Here is a 26814-nt window from a genome sequence, read left to right as displayed (position 1 = left end):
CAGCTTAGAATCCTTCCAAACAGAAGAGTTTCTTTATAGAGGACCTTTTTCTGAATGGATCGAGCTGACAAAAGTTAGTTCTTGAATCATCACTTTTTTGGACATTCAAATCCAATAATTTTGTGTAGTTATTGGAATCAATATAGATACATGCTGTTGTTTGTTTATAAAATAATCAGTGTTAGCACTTATTAATTAGAAACATTTATTTTAAAGGGAATTTTCTACTTGCCTGTGGGAAAGGATCTGCTGATGCTAATAATACATTTTCTGGTTTGAGGTCACAATGAACTATATTTTTGAAATGAAGATGTCTTAAAGCAACGAGGATCTGTGAAGAAACAAAACAGAATGAAATTAAGTTATAAATATTGTATATTTTGGGGGCTTATATTATTTTGACAGCAATAGTGACTAGAGAATCTAGGACTGCTGCAGAGAGAAACAACCGAACAAGAATGTATCATTCCCAACAGTGTCTGCAGTGCAAGGAAAAAAAAACAAAAAAGGTCAGCCATGTTTCACTGTTTGAAATAAGATTGTTCCCTCTCCAAGGATGTTATGCTCTAAACAACTTTGGAAACTGCATTCTGAATACTTTTCTTCATTTGCTTTGTTGTTGTTGTTATTGAAACTTTTAAAACAGAAACATCTGCAAAGTTGCCTTCCAGATATAAACTATTCACTCAAAAAATTTCACGGAAATATTCTGTGATCCAATTTAAGTATTTTCTTGTGGTGATGAAACAAAGAGCCTTGCATGCATTTTTATGCTGTTATGTGCAATAAAATGCCAAGGAAGTGTAACAGACATTCATCCTATCTCTGAGGTTTTAACTTAATTCCTTCTGTCTGGTCAGGGGCTGCCAGAATTTCCCACTCTATTAGAACAAGCAATAGGTAGGGGCTGAATGAACCCATTAAGGCAAGAAACCAAATTCTAAAGCTGGTCACCGTTTTGCCTATGAAAGCCTGAAAGGTAGAAAACTTGTTATGTTCAATTTCTAATAATAAAATCCACTGTAACACAACTGTTCCTGGTTCTTTCTTTTTCTTGCCTTAACAGAAAAACAGGCTGCTGTGACACTGAGGTGGCTCATTACTCAGTTGTGTATCTAAATTTAAACATATTGTGGGCAGCCAAGGAAACAATATGATAACATGACAACAAAAACCAAAAAAACCCAAACAGATCACATTGTTAACAGATGTCACACAGGAAGACAGACTCATTTTATCAGAGGTAGTGCTGAGATCCAATCTCAATGCAGAAAAGAGGCACAGAAACTCATAGCATAAACTACAGTGATTAGATATGAGGAAATTCAAAAGGCCCAAATTAATTTCTGCAGTTCTTCAGCAGCTTGCTACTTGTGTTTTCAAGTCCTGACTTGTACTAAATCCTTCAAGCATAAGAGAATGCATAACTTGATGGCCCTCCCTTCCAGCAGCCAGGCAATTGCGTGTGTATCCATGGCTAGGTTCTCTTAATGGCTCAGTAGAAATCAGATAATGTACACAAAGATGTATGTACCATCCCTGATATTATTATTAGAATAATTCTAATAATATTCATATTATAGAATCATTTTTATGATTCTATGATTATTATCCAGGCTTTCATGAATGAAGGAGAAAAATTATGTCAAAATCAAAACACAAGAAACAGTGATAACAACTGACTTCAAATATCCTTATAGGTCTATGATCAATTACTTACCTGAGTAATTAAAAACTTTGTTATTCTCTCTGGCAATCTGCCCTTTTCACTTGATAAGATCATCTCCAGCATGTCTCCATGGAGTTTTTCCATAACAACAAACACTCTTTCTGGTGTCTCGAACATACACTCCAAATTTACAACCCCAGGATGATGAAGATTCTAGTAAAAGTAAATACAACATTTGAATAACACAGATATCTCTACATGATTAGTAGGTTTTATGATTACATAACTAACCTCCAGGCTCCCCTAAACCCCTAATATTATATATCCCTTAATATTATATATCCCCTAATATTTCAGTTTTTCTTAATTTAAACTTTATATTTCATCTGTAGGCAACAGTAATGACATTTCTAGGGATGGTATAAAAGAATGCATTAACTTAAAATCAGTTAAAAGTACATTATTGTGCCTGGTGCTTTAGATTGCAGAGATTATATAGATCCTAACAGAACATTCCCAGTACTGTTAGTCTTGACTATTTATGCAGATTAGGCTGCAAAAATGCTAGAATTTTCAGCAAAAACAGTAGCCATTATCAACTGGAATAATTACATCATCTCGTATTTATTCCTTGTTCATCGCAGGGGAGTTGGACTAGGCCACCTTTAGGAGTCTCTTCCAAATCAAAAGATTCTGTGATTTATAGGAATGAAAAATAACAGCAAAATACCTGTAAAATTGCAACCTCGTTACGAAGTTGACTTTCCTGTTTAGTTGGAAACCTTAGTTTGTCTATTATTTTAATGGCAACATCTCTTCCTGTTTTGCGATGTTTTCCTGCATTAATAAAAGAGAAGGCCTCCATCAATTAACATCATTAATTCTGAAAAGTGTTCCACTTTTACTTAATCGTACAAATGACCACAAGTAAGTGGCAATTATGTACAGCTATGCACAACAAAGTAATTCCCAGAGCAAGCCTGCTGCAAGTTAAATAAATCATTAAAAGCATTCTTCCATTTCCTTTTTCACTTCCCTTTCACAAGCAAACTTTTTCTCACCTGACAAAGCTGTTGAAACATGTAAGGAATATAAGCATATTAGAAGTTTAGTTTTGCCTTTCAACAGTATAGATGTAAAATTAACTTTCTCATGTAGTTTTTCCTTTTCATGTACTTAAAACAGAGCTCTTTGCAACTGGCAGGTCATAGGCTTCAGTGGTAGTTCCAGAGTAGCAAATAATGAAGTAGGTGATCAAGAATCCTGCCTCACTTTTATCAGAGACCCACAGAGGTTTTTTAATGAGAATGCACAGTTAGGTATCACTTACTTGTCTCGAACAACTGTACCTAAGCACCCTCCTCAAAACTGCTGAAAAAATGAGGAACAAAATGGAGGAGAAACAGAACAGGAAAAAAAAAAAAAAAAAAGAAATAATCCAAACAAATTATTAAGAACAAAGAAAAAAAATCACAGTCCTGCCAAGAAAAATAGCAAGAAGTGATGATTTTTTTCTCCCCTTCTTTCATTATCTAAGTAATATACACCATTCTCTGAAATAGAGACAGTTCTGTACTTTGGGGTCTGCATTACTGCATTACTACATTACATTATGACATTTCTAGAGTTATTTAGTATACCGACCCATTATCGGCAGAAAACTTCACAGTAAAAAAAGACCTTGTCAACAGTAAATAGTGTCCATCTTTAATGAATAATACTTATGTTAAACTCTGAGTAGGTAATTTCTGTAATAAAGTATTCCACAATCCAAATACTTTCAGGTTTGCTGATTTATTTATTTATTTATTTATTTTTCAGCCCTAGGCATAACTGTAGAACTTACCTCCATAAACAATTCCAAACTGTCCTGATCCCAACACCTCATCTGGGAAGATCTGGTATACAGTGCTGATGTCCTGTTTATATAAACACAGCAAACATTAATCTCTGAAATATGGAAAAAAAATTTGCATTTGATCAGCATGCGCACTCTACAGTACATTTAAAAACACACCTGCCAGAACATTCATGCAAGTTTTCTTAAAATAATTGATAACTGCAATTGCAGTCTCATCTTAGCACAACAAAAAACACTGGATGTCTCAGTAATGATAAGAAAAGGCTTATGATAGCCTTACTATGTTCAACAGAGCTACCATATATTAATGACTTCTGCTTGCTTTCCTTTAGGTAATTAACAACCTGAAAGGATAAATTGTTAAATTCTGTTTTAAGCTACATAACACCTATTGCAATTGTCGTGTCTCAAGGAAAAGATGCCATTAAATTGACTTTTTTTAAAAGTTAATAATGTCAATTTTTTGTTAATTTCTACAGTTTAAGTAGGAAAAAATGGCTGACTAGAACTCTATTCTAACATTCCTCTTTGCAAAACAGATCAATGACTTCACTTGCTTAATCATATCATATCTTGCAGAAGCATTCAGAGAACACTCACCACATTTTCTTGAACTTGGCAGTTTGACACAGAAATACTGATGGATATATCCCCTGGGGAAGAAAGTAAAATATACTTTAGACTGCTATGCTTTCAGTTCTAACATGTAATAATAACAAATGACATTTACATGACATCATTATTTTCTGATAACCGTAGAAATTGGACCAATTAGGTCAGCTTGTTCATCTACCAGACAAAATCAAATTACACCATCTCACAAATATGTGGCTTCAACAATAGACTTCTGTTGTATATGGGAAGGAACAGAATTATACACTTCATTGCCAGATTTTATAGTGAAATCTTATATTTCTCATTTATAAGCTTCTTACTGTTTTATTCCATTTTATTTCGGGGCATTTTAGCTTATGCAAGTAACGTAACAGCAACCAGAGAAAACTGTTTTCATTTAGTATACTTCAGTGTATTGAACCAGATGATCTTTAAGATCCCCTCAACCCTAAGTCATTCTATGATGCTATTCAGACTAGGGCTAATACTTTTTCATATTCCTATATGTACTGCTAAAAGTGATATATTTGCAAACCCGTGGAAAAGTTAATAAAACTGGATTATAAGCTTACTGCTGACTGTACTACACAAAGAAATTATTTTGGGGGTTTCCTAGGAGCACTGATGCCTCTTTCTCCTACCTCTGCTTAGAATCCTGCTCAAGCTTTTCATTTTTTCAGTATGGATTTCAGCCTCAGAGAGACTCTGAATCAGGGAGCGTAGTGATAGAACAAAGGGTAACAGCTTTAAATTAAAAGAGCATAGATTTAGATTAGATATTAGAAAGGAATTCTTTGCTAGGAGAGTGATGAGGTACTGGCATAGGCTGCCCAGAGAAGTACAAATTAACAGAACAAAATTTTAAACTTCTGAGGAGGCAGAGAGGAGAGCCGTCATTCCCAGTCCAGCATTTTAGTTGATGTGTTTAGCTACACTGGGCTCAAACCAGGGGCACTAGGCATATAACATGTCTGGAATGACATCTAGAATTTGACAGTATTTCATGTAGGAACATAGTTGAGAAAGAAAAAGACAGAGATGATCTATTCTGATATGTGAGCTGCTGTGCCTGGAGATGTATGCCACAGCCTGTTGTATTACTTTGTTCCTGAAGGGCTTGCTGTCTCATTAGCATTTCACACTACATTAATAGCATCCAGATGTCAAATGCTAAAGCACATATATGTTGCAACACAAGGTCTGATCCAGTTTGTGTAGACATATCTGAATTTGCTTTACACTAAGGAGGCGAAGTACAATTAGCACAGCAACCACAGCAGCACATACTTGATAGTGGTGAATTGTTTCGTCTGTGCTACTTTGTTATCAGTACCTCAGAAGAAACCAGTTTCATGTTTGTTTACATAATGTTTTAGCTTTGGTATGGAATTACCCGAAAGTATATAAATCAGAGGCAAAGATATATTTAGCCATTTTGGTCCTGGGTAACATCCATGCCTTGCTGTGAACGGAACAGCTGTTCTTCACACTTGAGCTCATTTCATCTCATCACGGGACAATGTTTGTGGCAGTTGTACAAGCAAATTTGATGAAAAGAAGCATATAATCTACGCTGCAGTGACCTAAAGAGTGAATGGATGCTTCTGCGATATATAGCAATGTAAATTACAGTAATGAAGGGAAACATCTATCAGTTCTCAACTGGAGCTCAGAAAACTTCATGCCACTTTGCTATCATTCATGTCAGCAACACAAATATGAATGAGATGCCTTATGAGTAGAATAACTATTTGCTCAGTATCAAATTTGCACATTGTATATTAACACAGATGACCTAGTATAAACTGGAAATACATGAATGAAAAATTGTGTCTTTTAAAATAGACAGGCAGTTGATAAGCCTTTACTAGTTGTGCAATATTTCCATGCAGAAGATTGAGCCATGCCATTTGTTAATGACTGTATTTATCTGAAACAGAGGAAACAAATAAACTTACTGTGTAGGCTGGGTCCTGTCCCCAGTGATGCCCCTTTAGGGATGACAGGCATCAGGGCATGCTGTATTGCCATCTCCCACATTCTTGCCACATCTATGCCAATACCACTAGTGAGAACACCATTATTCAGTGGAACACTTGAGAGATTTTCTATATTTTCTCCAACATAATAGACTATATTTGCTGTGCTTATTTCAAAACAATGAGGATTGGCTCCTTGAGGCAGTAAAGTGAAAGTTTTTGCAGGTTCCAGAGAGAAAATTTCAGACAATGGAATTTCCTGAAATAAAATAAAAATAAATAAATAATAATAATTTTATATATATATATATATTTCCTCTGTGTAAAAATGATCAACATACAAAAATAAGACATTAATTTTATTTAATTATTTTATAATATTAGCTCTTGCTTTTATCCACATATGTCTTGTACAAACAGAAAGGTTCTTGTAATTTGGAACTGCTCGACACAGAGGCCCACTGACAGTAAAATAACAAATGTTTTTTATCCAAGACCAAGTAGAAGCTTATTTGATTTCTGAATTTACTTGTAATGAACTCTGTAAATAAAAGCATAATAAATATATATTCCACATACACATTTCACATAGGCATGAACTTGGTTGTTTCATCTTGAATAAGACTCAAGGACACATTTTACTAACTTCCTCTAAGAGGAAGCCACATAAAAGAAATGTTTTCCATTATCATAAAGGAGTTTAACTGCTTCAGATAAACGGGTAAAAGAATTAAAATAATATTTTACCATTTAAATCACAACATAATGTCCAAAGAACAGAGCTAAAATAATATGTAAAACACCTTATTGTTTGGAAGCCATTTATATAATGAACAACAGAATGTCAGATGAGTTTCTTGGCAAGATTTGTCACTGGTAGTGAATTGCCCCTATATAAAAACTTCTCATTTGCATAACATGCATGTCATTGGTCACTGTTAGTGAACACTTTTCTGATCTGACACTTCTTGTGAAATGCAATACCCACATATTCAAGTTAGGTAATGAAAACAAGCATAGTTCCAAGCTATACCATTAATGCAGCTTTAGTATTTATTCATTCAGGAATTCACTCCAGTCATTACCTTTTGATAGCAGAAAACAAAATTGAAAAATATTCCTTACCTTATAATATTTACTTCCAGTATCATTTTGAAAAAGAGTAATACATTTGCTGTCTAGTCTCCAGTAGTGTCGCTTTCTCTGCAAAGAAAAATAATAGAAAAATCTTTCTACCAATTAAAAAATAAAAATTAAAAAAAATCAAGAAAATTAAAGGATTGCTCTTTTCTCAGATGTGCCATTTCCAAAAGTTTATGTTTTCATCTGAAGGGATGAACTGGGAAGGATAAAGTTTCACTTGCTATTTTATGAGGCCTTTATGTTTCAGTTAGAGTTTTATAAGTTCGCCTTTTATTGTACTAATGTAGTTCTGTTCAAATAGTCCAAGTTTTGGAAGTTTAACACATCATCATAGTCCCAAGGTGATACTCAGAAGTTGTGTTAATAAAATAAACCAACTTTCTTTTTCTATTGCTATAGCTTACTTCAGAAGGCTACATGCTGACATTCTGATTCCTGTTTTTGCAGGTCTAAATGAAAATAACTTTATTATTATTGATACCTTTATTTTACAAGAGTCTAAACTCTCCAAACAGTAAGTTATCTAGGAAATAGCTGGAAGGTAAAGATACCTTCCAGAACCTCTAAGTTGTTTACTTTTGTTTTTACTTCCTTCAGAATGTCTTCATATTTGGCCTGTGATAATGCAACTGACAGATTCAGATACTACTGTGTGTTTTAAGTGTCTCCTGGTTGGTAGAATAAATTTCTCACAAGCACTGCCAGGGATTTAGGACTACAGGAAATGCAAATATTGTTAAAATGCCATATGTGAGTGGCTTTAAATTATTAATGTACTATTAGGATTCTGAACTGTTATATAGCATGTAGGGTAAAGTCTTTCTTAATATTTCTTACCAGTGTGTCTTTGCTGGTATAGTGAACCATCCAACCTTCTTTCATTACTGTGCTACTTCTCCTTTTTGTGTGTTTCACAGACTGTACCACTCTCATCAATGGAATATTGTTGCTGGTCGAAGGGCTTAAGAATAAATCAGTAAAGGCTTTATAGAAGAGGACAACTTCAGACAAATAGAAAAAACTTCTTTTATATGCACATTTACATTTATAACCACTAACAGATCTGGACCAGACACTATTTTGTTTTGTCACTCTAACTATCTTGAGAGTACAAAGGAAAAAAAGCTGTAAAGCCACAACAGGAGAAAGACAGAGACCAACAGAAAGTTTACATGCATAACATACACAAAATATTTCCCAAGATAGCTAAGATGATGGGCAAATGACTAGGGCCTCAACTAGAGATTGGGAGATATAGCTCAAGTCAATGCTATGCATGATTCAGAGCATCACTTGATCTAGAATCACTCATAAGGTAGGTAAGCATTGCCTTTCTTTGTAAGATTACAGTCTTGTGATCTTAGGTTCACATACACAGTGGAGTTATAACAGTTTGCAGTAGAAAATGAATTAACTAGCTGTGCGTACACTGGCAGAGTAAAGCAGAGAATCTGTGGGAACCTCTCAGAGAAGGAGGTTTAGGATAATGGAGTTTATCTTCAAAGACCTTAAGCAAAGTCTCACTGCCCTGTACTTGGTTATGCATGCTGAAAACTTTCAGTGCCAAACACAGTAACTCAGGAATTCAAAGGAACCTGACAGTATGTCTGATAGCACAGTCATATAAAACATGAAATATCTCATTGAAGAGGTTTATGAAGTAACGAAACCAAACGGAGTTAACCATTCCTCGAGCAGACTCCACATAATAGAATCATCTGCTTCATCATCTTCTTCAATCCTAAACATAAATGCTTAGTCATTTCAGGGAGAACTTGATCTTGAGACAAGATCAACAGCACAAAACCATGACAAGATTCTGCATCCTACATGAAAATAGAGCACTGAGAGCCCATGTTGTGTTCAAACGGGCTGCATGTTTCTATTCTTGTCTGACAAAGAGATTTCCTTTTTTATTTTCCTTTTACAGATCACTGAAAAATAATTCATGAATTAATCAAGTAATGTCTCCTATTTTATTATGTTGCAGCACAACATCGGGGAGGATGGTGATAATAACTGGGTTATCTGCTTTGTAATTATTTATAATTCAGTATCTATACTTTAAAGAACTCGCTATGCTGTCCCTGCAGTGTGACATAGACATTCAAGATGATGTTACGACATTGATTTTGTGATAAAAAGCAGATGCTTATATTCTAATGATACGTGTCTGTATATAAGCACCTATGCAGAAGAATACATTTACAGTCTACTGCTGCTAATAGTAAAATTGCAAATTACTGAAATGGATAGCTTAAAACTCATGTAAAATGTTTGTGTCACAGAAAGAGAATTTCGGGGAACATGTTCAGGAAAAGATTCCTAGTATGCAAAATAAGAGAAACTGCAGGTTAAACTGGCATCCATGAAGAAAAAATGTCATATAATTCTACAAAATAAAGAATCCTTGCTCCAAAGAAACGAGAGCTGAAAAGACCTTAATGCATTTTTGGTTCACTCAAAAATCAATCTCTACATTTTTTTCCCTCTACTCCTCTGCAGTTCTAATAAGTGAATAATGATTATTTTCTCCTCTTCAAATATTTCTACAGTAAATTGCATGATTCAATTCCAATTTTTCCTTCTGATTGGTCATTTCAAAACCTTTATTTATTTTGTAATTTCCTTGAAACTCATAGTTTGTTATGGGCTCATTCTTTCTGAAGATATCTGAAAATGCAAGTAGTACACCTAAAAGCAATTATATCATAGTTGATTGCACAGGTTTTGCTTTGTTTTGTTTGGTTTTCATCTATATATCCAAGTATTTCACTTCCAGTTAGGGAAAATAAGTAAATTTTAAAAACTGCTCATTTACAAATGAAGTTTCACAACATAATTTTCAGAAAAGAGCAGATATGTAAAAAATACTGTTTTTCAAATGAAATTTCAACTTGACAATAATGTTTAAATTCCTTTTAAAATCTTAGTGCATGAAATAATCTCAACATAATTTCAGAACCATCACATATCACTAGCTCTCTCCATCCTGAATGAGTGAGAATGCGGTCCACTTAGATTTCCCCTTGAGCCTTAGGCATGATATAACAAGTAAATACAAAAGAAGATGGAAGGTTCACCTGATCATCCTGTTAGAATCATCGTGATCTGGATCAGGATCCTGCATTTCCCCATTGTCACTATGGGATCCTGTCATTGATATGTCGGAGTCATGAGCTATAGATTCTTCCATGTCATCTATAAAACTGCTGTTTCTTTCACTGTCATTGTCGTCACTTCCTTCTTCCATGACCACATCAGACTCAGCCCCGGGACTAAGGAGATCTGGAATATTATTTCTTGAATTATTATCTGAACACATACAATACTCCAACCACAACATCCTAACACATTCTGAACTTAAGAAAAACCCATCTTCTCTTTGGAATTCTACTGCCTGAGTCTGTATGTATTCAGTGTGTAATGATGAAGGTGGTCTTTAACCAGCCATTTGGAAAATCACTAAAGAAAACTGGCAACATTAAACTGGAGTATTTTCAGGATTACAGCTTTCTACTAAATAATCGCCAAAGTCAAGGCAGAATTTCTTATCCATAGACTTCTATTCAAACATTCTATACCCTTTAGTTTTACTTCAGGCAGATTTTCCATGCAGCTTGAATGTTGTGCACTGACTTGATGGCTGTTGGCAGGCTACAGCTGCAAACTGATGCTAGAAGAGCAGAAATTTCAAAACTAAAAATTTTGTAATACGATGATGTCATGATGATGAACTACTGAAATAAATCCCAAGATGTTTATTTATAATGTGAATTATTTACTTGGGCAGAAAATATATTTCCTTTGCACCGGTGCTCCCCATGAAGGCTATACAATATGGTACAGTAATCCATTCTAATGAAATAACATTCCCTGCCATTAAGAAGGAAATATTTAATTAACATGAAATAGCTCTATGTAATATAATACTGAAAAAATGATGATGTTTTAAGCTTTAACCCACAGCATGTAGTACAAACAGCATAAACAGATTAAGTTTATATTCAAATAATGCTAAACTTTCTCATTTGTTATTAGATTTGCATAGGCAATATTGAAGAAATAACTGTTTACTATACTGCTGCTTGAAAGTGGATTAATCTGGAAGACTGAAAAAGACGAAAAAAATTACTTAGCTAAAGGCTTAATTACAAAAACAAACAAACAAAAAACAAAAAAGCAAAAAAAAAAAACAACCACACGGTGTAAAAGCTAACAATGGAGGGGAAAAAAACACAACAAAAACAACACAACAAACAAACAAAAACACCAGAAAAGAAAAAAGTCAAAATTATAAATTCTTTCATATATACGAGCATTAACTTTTTCTGGGTAGTTTGCACTGTTTCAGGATCCACCCAGAGACCCATAAAAAGCAATTTTCACCAAATTTAGTGAAGGAAAGTTCTTGACAGTCAATATAGAGGATGCACCTAAGAGTAAAAACATTGAGATTGCTGCTGGAAAAGTATTATGAACTGATGGTATTTCACTAGAACTGGAAGGGTATGGCTGAAACATTTGTTTCCATACACAGTAGACTTCAAATGTTTAGATATAAGTTACTGATGTACGACTAAGAGACACATTCATTTCTAGCTGAAACAGACATCCAGTCATGAATGATACTTCACAGTTCAGGACTCTCTTTTTGCTATTCATACAACATGGCTTTTATCTCTATTTTTAATAAACACAGAGCCAGTTAAAAATATCCTCCCACATTTAGTGTTTTATGTGTATATTAATGAGACCATGCTTGGAATTTTATTGCTTCAGCTCTTCCTTCCCTTGCTATTTTGGGGAAGACGCATCACACAGCAGATGGAAAGAGTGGCAGATACTGTATTTTATTTATTAAGACGGAAATTAATGTGAACCAAATTTCTGTAAGAATAGAAAAGAAACACCAGGATGAAACTGCCTATGAAAATTCTAAGGAACACATGTCAGTCACTGATACACAAAATTAAGAGTTACACAACAATCCTGTGGATACTATTTTATGGATATTGTATGGTGGGAAAAAGCCAAATTCTAGAAATTTTAAGATGGACAGCTCCAAGGACTAATTCTGCAGAGTTGCACAAAAAGTTTAACACTTTCTAAAATACTGCATGGAGTAAGCACTCTCACCCCAAGTGGCTTTGTACAAGATTTTCTCACTCAGATTTTCCTCAGAGAAAGCATTACATCTCATCAGTCTGCCGTCAGATTCATGGTAGGAGGCAAGCAAACAAAAAACAGTGTGTTACTTGTCAGGCAAAGGCATGGAGAGGATAAAGATTGTGTTGAAGGACATCTGTCTGAGATGAAGAGTGGGAAATCAAAGGAGTAACACAGAAAGAAATGCAAATTTTCTTCATTTAGTCTAGCTGTCCAGAAATAAGTCTTGCTTTTCCACCTTCTCTTAACGCTATTTTGCACTGTGCTCTAAAATTGCACCTAAAATATGTGCTGCAGAAATTTCACCATCTATAAGCAGACTTAGTGACTTTCTCTGACTCTGCAAATCTCTGCTCACAACTGCAGAGATAAAAAAGGAAGATGTATACAAGGTTGGAAGATGCATAAAAAGGATTTTTTTTTAACCTCCTCAAGATTTCTACAGGAAAATCCCCATGTTGTTATTATCAATTAGTTTAGCACATCATAGCACACTTCAAGCTTTTAGATTTGAAAGTAAGTTTACCCCCTTCCATAAGCATCAGTTCTTGCACTTCTGAAGAAACAGTTCTGTTATGGGAAAAGTAAAGCATCTAAAATGCTTTTGCCTATGATAATTGCTACTAAACAGAAAAAGTTTGCAGAAACAGTCACACAAATATGAAAAATTAATTAACACTTGATTATTGGCATCTTTTCAATAAAGAAAATCATTGATTTAAAGTTTGAAAAAGGAAATCTACTAAAGCAATACCTTCTTAACCTCAGATGCAGTTTAGGCTGACAATATGGTAATATGGATTAGACACTGAACACTTTACCACATTTATCATTCTTTTATCACATAGAAAAGTGACATTTTCAAGGCAATCAACAACTCATCTACAACTACCCTTTTTTTCTCCGATACCGCCTGTCAAGCCTAGCCATACATTTCTATACTTGACACAAAACTGACAGCACATGTATGGGAAATTCTGCAGAAAATCAAGCTTTCAATTCTGGCAATTGATACGATTAGTTTTTATCCCAACTGGCCTTACCCAGTTCTCCCAGTATACAGTTCCTTCTCTGGAAAATTATCCTAAAACAAACACTTCTTCCCTTCTCAAGTTAAAAATAAATGTTGTGTTTATATCTACCACATGAAAGCCTACTTCTCACGCATCTGGCTTTTCAATTTACTTTGGCTTTCTGTGAGCAGTGATGACCCAGAAGTTTTGCTGCTGAAGCCACCCCCGTGGCGCAGCTAAGCCTGCCTTTTAGCACTGTGTATTTTGAAGATCTGTACTCCAAAATGATAATGTATGAACTGTTTACAGGGTTCCTCCCACACTTCATCTTCAATACACAACAGAAATATCTCAGAGGAAAGGCTACTCCCAAGCAGTGGAAAAAGATGCCTTTGTACACATAGGGTTTACACTTCTCTGTTATCTAACCTGTGGTTTAAACAGTGACAGAAACAATTGTTAAAGTAACTTACCTCCATTAATGGCAACTTCCCCCAGACAGTTATTTGGTACTTTAGGAGCACAGCGTTTGTGACAATTGAACCTGCAGTCTGGCAAGAGAAAAGGAACACCATATAATTATTTATCTTTTTCATTGTCACAGTTTCATTTCTTTTTCCCACTATCCAAACTACAACTGTCAAGCTCAATCATTTCACTAGCACAAAGTTAACTTAACGTGATCAGAGAGCACTAGCTTGGCCAGATGCCATTTGCCAGTACAGCAGACAGAATGAACACACCAACAGCTGCCCACAGGGAATGAAAACAGTGCTTACAGCAATGGGAGGAGGCCTTCACTGTACCAAGTGTGTGCTATACTGATCTTGGGGAGCAAGCTGGAGACCTGTGCACCTGGCTGAAAACCAGACCTGCTTTTCCATTACAAGAAGCAAATCAGGCTGCAGCACATCTACTTCAGCTTAGAAGTTTGACTACATATCAAATACCAAAGAAAACTGAAGCAGCAGTACCTTAGCTAGCAATTTTATATGAGAAATACTTGCTCTTTGCATCACCAAGCAACTTTTGGACAGTTTTAAGTGAAGGGCTTCTTCAGTACTTCCCTCATTCCCAGATATTTTTACTATTGTCTACTTCCACTTTCTTCACATCTAATGTCATGGTTTTGTAATTCTGCTATCAGTATTCCACATTATAACATCATGTAAAGTATGGATAATTTACCACATGTTCATCTCACAGAAGAAGACTACGTCCCAGAGGACATCACGGTCAGGGATAAGTCATGGGACAAGGACACTATATAATCTCATTCCTGGGTGAATCGCTCTCTTGGATCCTTGGAGAGTGGGGGAGCATTCCAGCCGTTTCGCCTAGAGCTTACAGTAGGCCTCTCAGTTTTGGGACTCTCTCTCCTATTTTGCTTGATTCATTAGTCTTAATTTCAATTATATTGTATTATATTGTGTTATCCTGTATTTCGATATAGTATTTAGTAAATAAGTGTGCCTCCTAAGATCGTTGCTGCTGTTTTCTTTTCCCTTTCCCTTTTTCCCTTTCCTTTTTGGGCCAGAGTCCCTGCGGGCCAGCTGTCCCCATCACGGGCACAGGTAGATTTTCGGTTAACCCGTGACATCTCTAAATGGCACTTTATTAAATGTAATTTCAATTGTTTTCTTTTGGTTTATAGAACACATTTTACTTAAACTAGGAGCTGTAATTTATTAAAAGATCTAGAAAAGCAAAGTCAGGAAGGGAGAAACATACCAGGGATGCCTTATCCTTGTAATTATTTAACTTCAGATTAAAAAAACAACTCAGGTACTGCAGTGCCAAACTGTAGGCTTTTTTTTTTTTTTTTTTAAATCAGGTTATATATGCTAATTTATGCTAGTAGCTGAGATTCAAAATAAACAGAAACAGGTAATATCATTATACAGATTTTGTTAGAGTTAAATCACATCAGAATTACTTGAATGAATGCAACATTTTTATGGGGTATTACTTCAAGGAAGTATTTACGGGCACTCTAGTTGATTAAGGTGAGCCAGTAGTCTAGGATATAGTCCAAATGGCCTGATTCACTTTGGAACCTGCTAAGATACAATTACGGAATTCATTGAAAAAGCTCTTTTTTTTTTTTTTCTTTTTAAAATTCTTGATGAGCACACTGTCATCCAGTGACAAACATAAAATAACCTACGTCTTAGTGACAAAGATGTGAGGTACCTCAGCTACACCACTGAGTAATAATAAACAGCATGCAGTCAGCTCTTGTAGAACTAGTGTAGTTAAGTGATCCCAGCTTAATCCAATATAGTGTAGTTACGCTACAGCTTAATCTACTGTAATTGCGCATGTGACTACTTATGGGAACTTCAGTAAAGAAATTCTGAGTAAAGCTACATATAATTTATGCAAACATTAATTTATTAATTTTATTATGCTTAGCTTTTATGTACCTAAAGGAAGTTTACTTACCTTTACATTGCAAACCCTGTCTAAAAAGCCCTTTGAGGAGCTTCTTACAGTACTGACAAACTGTTGGCCGTGTGTAAGAGTGGATGACAAACGTGTGAGGCACTTTAACCTTAGAAAGTAGGATCTTGTCAAGCTGAATAGGTCGCCCAATGTAGGATTGTGAATTTGATCTTTTCTCTCGCCCAGTGAATGATTCTGATGGTGTTTTTTGCTGTGAAAAGGACATTTAAAAAAAATAATGCCTTATTTTTAATAGAATATCATACATATGCCCTAAGAATTTTAAGTTCTCTGTCATAAAAAGTTGTTATATTGCTTTTAAACACTAATAAAATATTCAACATACCCCTGTCTGAGATTGCTTTTAAAAACTTAGAATGGTATCAAATAATATGTTTGCTAACACTAGCAGACTAGTCATACATTTTATAATGTGGATAAGCCTGTGTTGTTTTTCAATTTAAAAACAGATTTTTATCAAAATGAAAAGATTCATTAAGAATTTCTTGGAAAAGCACTTTTTGTTCTGAATAAAATAAGTACAATTTTTTCCTCCTCTCCAGTTTCCTGTCTTACACAAAGGTAACTTTGAAAAACTACTTTCACACAAACATTAAGGAAATTGTTAACTTGATCTATGCACATGCAGGTTTTTGATAAAGAGCAGATCAGTATCTTCCATCCCCTTTATTTATAATTTTTGTTATTGCTAACCTTACCACATTCAGATTATGCACTACAGATTAGAACAGGTATTTATATTTCTCTCTATAAATACACACGAATAGAGGCACACTTTGTCTAAGCAATAGAATAAAAAAAAAAAACAAAAAACAAAAAACAAAAAGTTACCTTATTTTTCTCCTAAATATATTTAGATGTAAATATGGTGAATAACACAGAAAATTATGGACTCAGAAAACTGCCTAATCCTAAGAATTGCCTTTGAGGAACAAACTACACTCACAGTTTACATGGAAAAGAAAAATAAAGTAAGAAGGTGCAGCTTTATCTTTTAAAATTCAGCATCTTCTTGCTGTCACCCACAAATATTCACATAACTGAAGGCTAGAAAATGAGTCATTCTCTATTTGGCCTCCACTAGTCAAAGGTTGAAGTAGCTGAAACTTTAGATTGGCCTAACTTGGAAAACTATTTTGCTTCAAACTAATAATGTTACAGAAAAGCCAGCATCCTTAGAGACCAATTATTATTTCCTGCTCACCAAAATATAAAAGTCAATTTCTGTATGCTACTGAGAATCTTGGAGCAAGGAGAGATTTGCATGCCATTTTGTTGGAAGACAAACCTGAGGAGTTCTAGCCTTGCCTTCACAGTACATTTGCCATAGGAACAGAAAGATAATTCTTACAAGAACTATATGGGTTTCTTACTGTAATGACCAATTTCTTTTCTCTTGGCTATACTGCACAACTAACGCCTTCCAAAGAAGCATACGGAATAGATTTGTTGAACATTAGAGCTTCCCTACTAACTGACAACAATGCCAGCTTCACACTTATACAGCACATAAACACAGGCCTGTCAGTCAGGGAGAAATATGCAAAATACATCATATGAGCGATGTGTGTATATTCATCATAAACAAGCTAGTTTGAAATAAGTGTAGGAAAGCATCCATCTTTTCTTCACCACATATAATAACAGAAAATGTAGAAGTTCACGCATTTATGTTATATATTTACTTCCTTCCTGAGCTTTACATCCCTAGGCTCTGTAAAGCATCTATACATATGATAAACTAACTTCAGTTTAGGATTTAAACTGTTTAATATTGATCAGTTAGTAATACTCATAGAATCATAGAATAGCCTGGGTTGAAAGGGACCTCAAAGATCATTTAGTTTCAAACCCCTGCCCTGGGCAGGGCCACCAACCAGTAGAGCAGGCTGCCCAGAGCCACATCCAGCCTGATCTTGAATGCCTGCAGGGATGGGGCATTCAGAACCTTCTTTGGCAACCTGTTCCAGCATGTCACCACCCTCTGGAAAACTTCCTCTTAATATCTAACCTAAACCTCCCCTGTCTTAGTTTAAAACCATTCCCCTTTTTCCTATCACTATCATCCCACGTAAGCAGCCATTCCCCCTCCTCCTGTTTATATGTTCCTTTCAAATACTGGAAGGTCACAATGAGGTCTCCCTGAAGCTCTCTTTTTCAAACCAAACAAGCCCAGTTTCCTCAACCCTTCCTCATAGGAGAGGTGTTCAGCCCTATGATCATCTTAGTGGCCCTCCTCTGGACCTTTTCCAAGAGCTCTGCATTTTTCTTGTGCTGGGGGCCCCAAGCCAGGGTGCAGTACTCCAGATGAAGCTTCACAAGAGCTGAGGGGGATAATCACCTTCCTCTTCCTTCTGGCCACCTCTGTTGGCCTTCTGGGTTGCAAGCACTCACTGCTGACTCAAGTCCAGCTTCTCATCCACCAGGACATCCCCCTGCCCCCATGTCCTTCTCCCCAGGGCTGCCCTCAAGGAGTTCTTTCCCCAGTTTGTATAAATACCCGGGATTGCCGCAGCCCAAGTGCAACACCTTGCACTTGGCCTTGCTGAATCTCATTAGATTCACATGGGCCCACTTCTCCAGCTGGTCTAGGTCCCTCTGGATGGCTTCCCTTTCCTAAATATTGTTTGCCTAACAATTTCAAGGCAGATTGCACTATCTTATGAAGGCAGTATGAACAACACTTTGGGAGGGGGGGCAGGAGCCCAGCAGGAAGGAAACAGTGGGCCCACTTGCGCAGCACATCCTGCACTGCTCAGCCTGAACACACCACCTGCAAACAGCAGCCCTTACTACTTGTGAATGAGACAAGGTTCACAATGGGAGCCAGAAATACTGTCTCAATCCACTCAATCTAAGGACAAAGAGGGGCAGTTTTGGTCCTAGACTGATGCCACATCAGTCTTAGTGCAGTGCCTTGTAACAGTCACTCATCCTCAACCCCATTCCATAGTCAGACATCTAGCTCGGAACATTACCTACAATGCACAAGACAAAAAACTGTTGTCCTATCTGACACACTATATTTTTTATTGAAGTATGTTATTTTTGAAGGAAATAATTCTTTAAAGATTTGTCTTAACCCTAATCTCACAAAACCCACCCCTACTATTCCTCCAGTGACACTATAAACACCTTGCCATGTAAAATAAACACAGCTATTTAAGGTATTAGTTATGAAATTTGATGTCTTTGTCTTCAAATGGACATTTGGTGGAATTTTAATGAGTGATGACACAATTCTCTTAAAATGTATTTTCACGAAACAAAACTGATGGAGAGAAATAAAAAATTCTAAGGAGAAAGTGTTATGTTGTTTACTTTTGCGTCATTGCAGCAAATTAATATTTCAGCTTACTGTTCTTGCTGCTAGAGCAATTTCTTGACAATCTTACTGTTTGAGTATAAACAATCCAAATGTCTCCTAACATACTCTTGCTAAAAACACCAATTAGTACCATCTACATAAATTAAATCTACTTTGTACTGTCATACTAGGCTTTGTTTTCAACATTACTGTTGAATGAAAAATTATTTTGGCAACTGAATACTGCTAAAATCTTTCCTCAAAGGACTTCAGAAAGCTGATTTCGCTTGGCTTTACTCACCAAATAGCTAGCAGGTTTTGAAAACTTCAGGAGTGCAGTTGAAATGTACTGAGACTAACTTTAGGCACTAGTATGATCAACATAGAGAGACAATCTTTTCCCTTCATGGCCTGATCCAACAGACTGGCACTCTTTCCTCTTCCATTCAGAGGCAACATGAACATCTCCTTCTGTGGGGTAGCAGGTGCAGGGAAGTTGGGTGGCACAAAACACACAGGTCACTCCACAGCCACAGGGACTGCCTGAGTTAAGAGGACCATCTAAATTTACAGATCATGAGCTTCCCCTCCCAACACCTACCAAAACTGCTTTCAACATCCCTCAACTTTAACTTCCACCACTTCCAGCATCAGCAGATGCCTAATTTAAAAAATTTTAAAAAGAAGGAAAACAGAAATTACACTATTTTCACTGTAAAAGCAAGAGTTTCTTGCACAAAGCACCTTCTTTTTTGCCGGTGTGCCTGGTTTGTTAAAAAGATAAATTAGTTTTTCCTGGTAGTAAGCCAGACTACTGACTCAGCAACTCTGGAAACTTCCCAGGAAATGATTGCTTAACTGGATTACACCATGGAAACTAACAGTCTGCACTGCTGCAAACACTAAACAGTCCTTCTAACAATCACGCTAGCAAGGTAATCTATATTTTAACAGATTAGAATATTATTTTCCAAGAGTCAACACAAACAAAGGAACATGTGAAATCATTTAACTGTATGGATGTTCAGTCAAGCACTGAAATTGATCCGGCATTGCCTTGAGTAATGAGAATATTAGAATCCAGTACTTGCTTATTTCTATTTCTTTTTTTCTTTTTTCTTCTTTTTTGGGGGGGGGGGTGGGGGGGTGGGGGTGGGGTAGGAAAAAGAAAAGGGGAAAAAAAACCAACACAAAGGCAGGTGAGGCTTTTTTTCTTTCATTTTGGTCACAACAACCCCAGGTAACCCTACAGGCTTGGGGAGGAGTGGCTGGAAAGCTTCCTGGTGGATAGGGACCTTGGTGTACTGATGGACAGTTGGCTGAACATGAGCCAGCAGTGTGCCCATGTGGCCAAGAAGGCCAATAGCATCCTGACTTGAATCCGGAATGATGTGGTGAGCAGGACTAGGGAATTAATCCTGCCCCTGTACTCAGAATTGCTGAGGCCTCACCTTGAGTGCTGCATTCAGTTTTGGGCACCTCCATACAGAAAGAAATCGAGGTGCTGGAGCAAGTGCAAAGAAGGGCAACAAGGCTTGTAAAGGGCTTGGAGAACATGCCCTATGAGAAGAGACTGAAGGAACTGGGGCTCTTTAGTCTGGGGAAGAGGAGGCTGAGGGGAAACCTTATTGCTCTCTTCCAATATCTGAAAGTTGCTTACAGAGAGAGTGAGGTTAGTCTCACTGGTGACAGGTGACAGGACAAGGGGAAATGGCCTCAAGTTGCTTCAGGGTAAGTTTAGGTTGGGTATCAGTACAACCTTCTTTACAGAAAGGGTTGTTAAACACTGGAATAGGCTCCCCAGGGTTGAGTCACCACCATCCCTGAATGTGTTTAAAACTGCCTGGATGTGTTGCTCAGGGACATGATTTAGGGGAGGGTTGTTAGAGTTAGGGTAGTATGATTAGGTTGCAGTTGGACTCTATGATCTTGAAGGTCTTATCCAAACTGAGGAATTCTATGATTCTACGATTTAACAGCCCTGTACTCCAACTGCACAAAGCCTAAAATATAACACATTCCTGACTGTTCAACTTGTTTTAAAAAGGTTTCAAAAGTACAAAAATATTGTCCCAGAACTTCTGGCAGAACTTTACCGAAGAGTTTCATGTGCTTTAACAATCAGAAAATAAATTATTTAATTTGACATTTGGACATCTTATTTTAAGTTATGTTTGCGGAAACATATTCACATAATCTTGTCCTGAACAGGAGAAAAAAAAAATAAATATATATATATATATATATAGTTTGATTATTTATTTGATTATTTATTTGGACATATATTAATTATTATATATTAAAACAAAACCAATAAAATAACTGATCTCATGAAGTTTCATTTATCACGTGGAATATATTTGCAGAAACATGCATTTCCTTCTTGTATTGAAGGTAAAAAGATAAAGACTTAATATGTTCATACACAAATTTTTCACAGGAAATTAATGTCATATATGAGGTGATATTTATGTGTCACCACAGGAACTATGTTCTCTGCTGCAACGCAAATGCTCACTTTCTTTAATAAATTAAACTATATGACTATAATTAAGTGAATTCAAGGAAACAAATCTTCAATTAAACACACTGAAATACCACACTTAGAATCCAATCAACTGTGTTGTCTTTTGATGCTTCTTGCACTCTTCTCTTGAACTCAAGTGTATGATTTAATCTCACAAGCACCACAGTTAGATATCTATGGTCTGAAAAACACTTCAATGTTAAATGTGTAAACACATCAAAGAACTGACTTCAGTACTGTTAAATTAAACTACCCAGATGGAAATTATTATGTACCCCGTTCTTCCTGCTCAGATACCAATACCAGTAAATGGTAGTATGAATGCTCTATCTGTAATCTGCCTTATTTTGCAGAGTAACAAAAAAAGTTTAATACATTTCAGCAGTAGTTGTGTGACTATGATATCTTCTCCAGTAGCCAGGGATTTCCCAAAACAAAAACCCTTTGTTGATGAAGAATTTGCTAGTGGCTACAGGGCTATTAGGGTTTATTTAGAGCAAAATTTTCTTCCTACCTCTTAAAGACTAAAGTTTCTTCAACATTAGCTTTGAACTTCTATTATGTGCTCCATAGTTCTAAGTATAATAATTTAAAGTAATAGATTATTTTTATGAAATTATCTTTCACTGGTAGAATGCCCATATTTTAAGTTAGACTTAGCAGTTCAGTAATGTGTACAACACAGGACTAATAATAATTTTTTAAATGTACATATCCTGATAAAAACAGTGATATAGTAAGTTAGAAGAGAAAAAACTTCTGGGAGTCTTTGTACAGTTCTGGTTCATATACTATAATGCATTAATACTGGCTTTTTTTTCCCCCAGTATCTGTGTAAAAGTGGCCCATCTGACACCCCATTCCACACCAGAGATAACTCCCAGGACTCTGCATTTAACAAACAATCACTCATTCAGAAAAAGTTTTTGGTAATGGAATTTCAGACAAAGCAGCTTGGAGAGGTTTGTTTAAAGTGAAGGGGTTCAGTACCAGCAGGATGTTTCCAGTGCAGAAAAATAAAGCATTATATTAGAAGAAAAAAGCATCAATGAACATGTTCTGGACAGGTAACTGGAGCAAAAAGGTTGCAATGACTGCATTCATTACTCTGATTTCAATTTGCATGTAATGATCTTGTGTCAACATGTGGGATGCTTCAGAGATGATGGGAAATTAAATATATGCTGCAGGGTTTGCCATTCTTTTCTATTTTAGATGAGCACAAATCCTCATGCTAGTACTTAGAAACTAGAAAAATCTAGCTGTGATTGTATGTTACTTACACATACAATACGTATACATAAGTGTTCTCCCCAAGAATTCCTACTGCCACAGTTACAGAGCATCTACAAGTCTAGGTCAGGTTTGTTCATCTCAGGATGTTTATTTTGTACATTATCCCAGCAAATTCCCAACTTTCTGAAAGTGAAGTTTAGATCATCATAGTATCATAGTATCGTGCGAGTTGGAAGGGACCTTAGAGATCATCGAGTCCAACTCCCGGGTTTCAAGCCCTCTGTGTAGCGAAGTGGCACTTCTACCCCTGCGCCACAGGGGGGATTCGAACCCGGGCCCTCCAGTGCCGCAGGCAGCAGCTTAAACCACTGCGCCACTGGGGGCACAGTTCATCTCATCTATTACAAAGTGTCACTTTCATATCAAAATACTTTAATATCAGGTGATTTTTACTCTTTCATATAATCAGAATTTTAATCTTCACTTTGAAATAGTCACTTTGGAGTTTCACATCAGATATACTCTTTCTAAAAGAAAAACAACAAATGCTTTTGACTTCTCAAGGTTACATAAAATCATGCTGATATAATTAATAAAAGAGACTGCTCCTGACAGCATGACAGGGAGTAAATTTAGTACATACCTCATAGCCAGGGCTAACAGGAGACTGAGACAGGAAGTTGGAAAGAAGAAAAGATAGACCAAAGAAATAATGGAAAAAAGACAGAAAATAATGTTACTCTTGAAGAAAGCATGAACAGGATATAATTTTATACATTAATTCTACGTAGCTTGTTCTGAAAGTATTGCCTCCTATTTATTTCCTTGAACAGATACAAAAAGCACAGCTACACTATTTGATGGAGCAGGTTCTCAGCTATGAAGCATTATTTTTCAGTGTAGTCAAAACCATTAGCTATGCCTTTTTGCTAGCAAAGATCAAGAGCCTGCATGCTGTACTGGTAAAACTCTGCACCAGCACAGGTAACCTACCGTCACCACTGCTGAATTGCACCTACCATCCACCATCCCACTGTGCTCGCATCCACTGTTTGGTCTCCATAAACATTCAGCAAACATTAACGAATGTCAATGGGTGCCATTTTTTCTGCACAGGGGGATTCAATTCCACGCCTTTGTATTTCTTTGTATTTCTTTGTATTTTAAATTAATTTTACTTTTTTAAGCATAAATAAAATGTATAGATTTGCAAAAAAAAAAAAAAAAAAAAATCATATAAGAATGTATCAACAACCAATGGAGTCATATAACTGAAAGTATTTTCAAATTTAAATTGTTTTCCTTATCATGTAACTTACTGTGCACAGTGAATCGAATACTGATAGAGAGTATACCAGGACTCTTACCCATAAGACACTTTTAACCAGAGTTCCAGGAAAAGGATTAGGGTCAGCCTTTTCTCAACATTTCACTGGTATTGGTCTGAATAAGTCAGTGTTTTGAAATAACCTACTGAGAATCATGAATAATCTATGAAGATTTGTTCCTGCAGTTTTTGCAGAACTTAAGCACCATACTCATTTATGCATTTTTTCAAGTAAAATACAGATTCATAATGTTAAACTTAATTTCCAAGTAGCTTTACACTAATGATAATCAGCAGCATAAGTACATAATTACGGTTCATAGATGGCACTGCATATAACACCAGATCTACACCATTTGCAATAGTGTCCTTTTAGTATGTCAAGTTTAATAAGTTTAATATTCTAATTGAGAGGAAAACATGATAATCGTTGTGTGTACTTATAAACTTCTTCCTCTCTTTCAAACCATAAGGTTTTCAAAATTTTCACTTAGAAGTGGAGTCCATTTACACACAGCGTAAATGGCTTAACTTTTCTATTATGATCACGAGAAAAACACTGCCAAGACAAAAACAAATCCAGTCATTGCATTTTGTTATCAAAAGACTTTTCATCATGGAAAACTACTATATTAATAAATAAAGAAAAAATCTGTTGTATACGTATGTGTGCATGTGTGCCCTGCAGCTCTGCATTTATTGATCTACACATATAAATACTTATATTCCATATATACTACAATTACCACAATGTTTTGTGTAAGGAAATAATAAAGATTTCTCTTTCTCCAAACACTAAGAGATATTCTGTACATACAAGTTACCTACAACACATTACCTGTAGCCTTGACTGTTACAAAAACTGTTTGATGCAGTGTCTCAGTTTTCTCCTGAGGTCATTTCTTTCCTGTATCATGAACTAAGGGACATAATGTTCCATGGCAGAAAAATACCAAAATCTAATTCCAGTGACAACATCCAGTTTTGAGCCTCAAGATGCAGCTTCTCACATTAGCATGGGTGGCAGTTTCAGATTTTCAAAATAACATAATTCTTCTTTAAGGAAGGAGACCACTGGGAGTATCAGAAATTGCACATACCTTAAGCTCACGTACCTTAAGATGTTGACCTCCCTTTTACATCAAGATGCCTTTTCCCACGGAAAAGCTTTGTAATTTGCATACTCTTAGCCCCAAAGTCTTCAACAAACAAAAACAGATCCTACAGCACATAATTGTTTCTTAACAGTAATACCCGTAACCTTGATAGCTAAGGAACTACATACCAGAAGGGCTTCATCTGGCACACTGGGTGATGTCTCTGCAGAAACTGTTCGAATAGTGCTGAGTCCTGTTAAGGAAACGTTTGACAGGCGCCTTTTACGTACACCACTGCAGTTGTTAGGAATTTTAAATGCACATCTCTTATGGTAATTTAGACCACATCCTGAAAAGAAAAATTTAAAACCATCTCATTACAGTTTATTACTGGAAAAGCATAGAACATTTTTCTTTGGTGAATAAAAACAACAGCCTTTTCTGATGAAACTTTCTTCCTCTACTCTGCTTGTTTAGTTCCTATGTTCTGTTTTTAGTGACATTATGAGCTCTTGAAAACTTCTATACAGTGTTGTGTTTATCATAGAAACAATAGACACATGGAAGGAATGGCACAAAGCTGCACCAGGGAATATTCAGATAGGACATTAGGAAAAATTTCTTTACCATCAAGATTATACATTATAGTGGCTTCCTAGCAAGCTGTTTGGATTATTTTCTTCAATTTCTGGTTAGGCCTGAATAAGTCAAGCAGTTGGAAGGGCACTTCCAATCAAACTATTCTGTTCTATTATAAATAAGACACAGATAAGCTTTTCTTAAAGCAAGTGAGGAAACAAACAACAAACCCACATATATAGACTACTTGTTTTGCACTTCTGCTTACAGAACAATATCTAGGAGGCCTCTGGGGAGTCAAAAGGATCACCCTCCTTAATCTGTTAATTATTTTGATCATCAGATCTAACTGTCTATACCTACCTAGTCAATTTAAAAGAAATCATCAGTAGATGTATCAGAAAGAACATGCATAAAAATGTAATGTAAGATTTCCTTCCTGAGACTAAACAGCCCATTTCACTGCAACTTACCTTCACATTTGAGTCCCTGACGCACCAGTCCCCACAACATTTCTCCACAATGGTCACAAAAGGCTGGTGCTCGGTAAGAATGAACAAAAAGAGCATGGGGTCGGATTTGAAAGTCTTCAAATGTAGCAGAAGCTGTAACAACAAGATAATTTCAAAATGGAGTAAAATTAGTAACATAACATGCTTCATATCTTCCCTCACTGAACAAAACATTACACCTTTTTTATTCCTGTTGCTATGTCTTTCCTTGTTACTTGTTAAATTCTAGAAGATAATGAACTCTGAATTTTATATGTGTAGACCATATATACGTAAATATACCATACCTCAAAGGTAAAAAGATTGATGATATT

At 36.0% G+C, this 26814-nt stretch overlaps 1 protein-coding gene across 2 annotated transcripts in view; it reads right to left on the bottom strand.

The window, feature by feature from the left end:
* PRKD1 (protein kinase D1) overlaps positions 1-26814 on the bottom strand; it is a 97997-nt gene that overhangs the window by 8458 nt on the left and 62725 nt on the right. Inside the window, exons 3-16 of one of the 2 annotated variants that reach the window (XM_072337524.1) lie at positions 26462-26593; positions 25598-25758; positions 23629-23652; positions 15895-16105; positions 13923-14000; positions 10351-10555; positions 8105-8228; positions 7250-7327; positions 6104-6383; positions 4131-4183; positions 3516-3588; positions 2400-2506; positions 1721-1882; positions 233-331 (exon numbers count right to left, since the gene is read on the bottom strand). In XM_072337524.1, coding sequence (XP_072193625.1) covers positions 233-331; positions 1721-1882; positions 2400-2506; positions 3516-3588; positions 4131-4183; positions 6104-6383; positions 7250-7327; positions 8105-8228; positions 10351-10555; positions 13923-14000; positions 15895-16105; positions 23629-23652; positions 25598-25758; positions 26462-26593 — 1787 coding nt within the window. The remainder of the gene's footprint in view (positions 1-232; positions 332-1720; positions 1883-2399; positions 2507-3515; positions 3589-4130; positions 4184-6103; positions 6384-7249; positions 7328-8104; positions 8229-10350; positions 10556-13922; positions 14001-15894; positions 16106-23628; positions 23653-25597; positions 25759-26461; positions 26594-26814) is intronic. The other variant, XM_072337525.1, reaches the window with a different exon arrangement.

This window comes from Excalfactoria chinensis, chromosome 5, assembly GCF_039878825.1.
Source record: "Excalfactoria chinensis isolate bCotChi1 chromosome 5, bCotChi1.hap2, whole genome shotgun sequence".
NCBI lineage: Eukaryota > Metazoa > Chordata > Aves > Galliformes > Phasianidae > Excalfactoria > Excalfactoria chinensis.
This window is presented reverse-complemented; position numbering and strand designations above follow the sequence as displayed.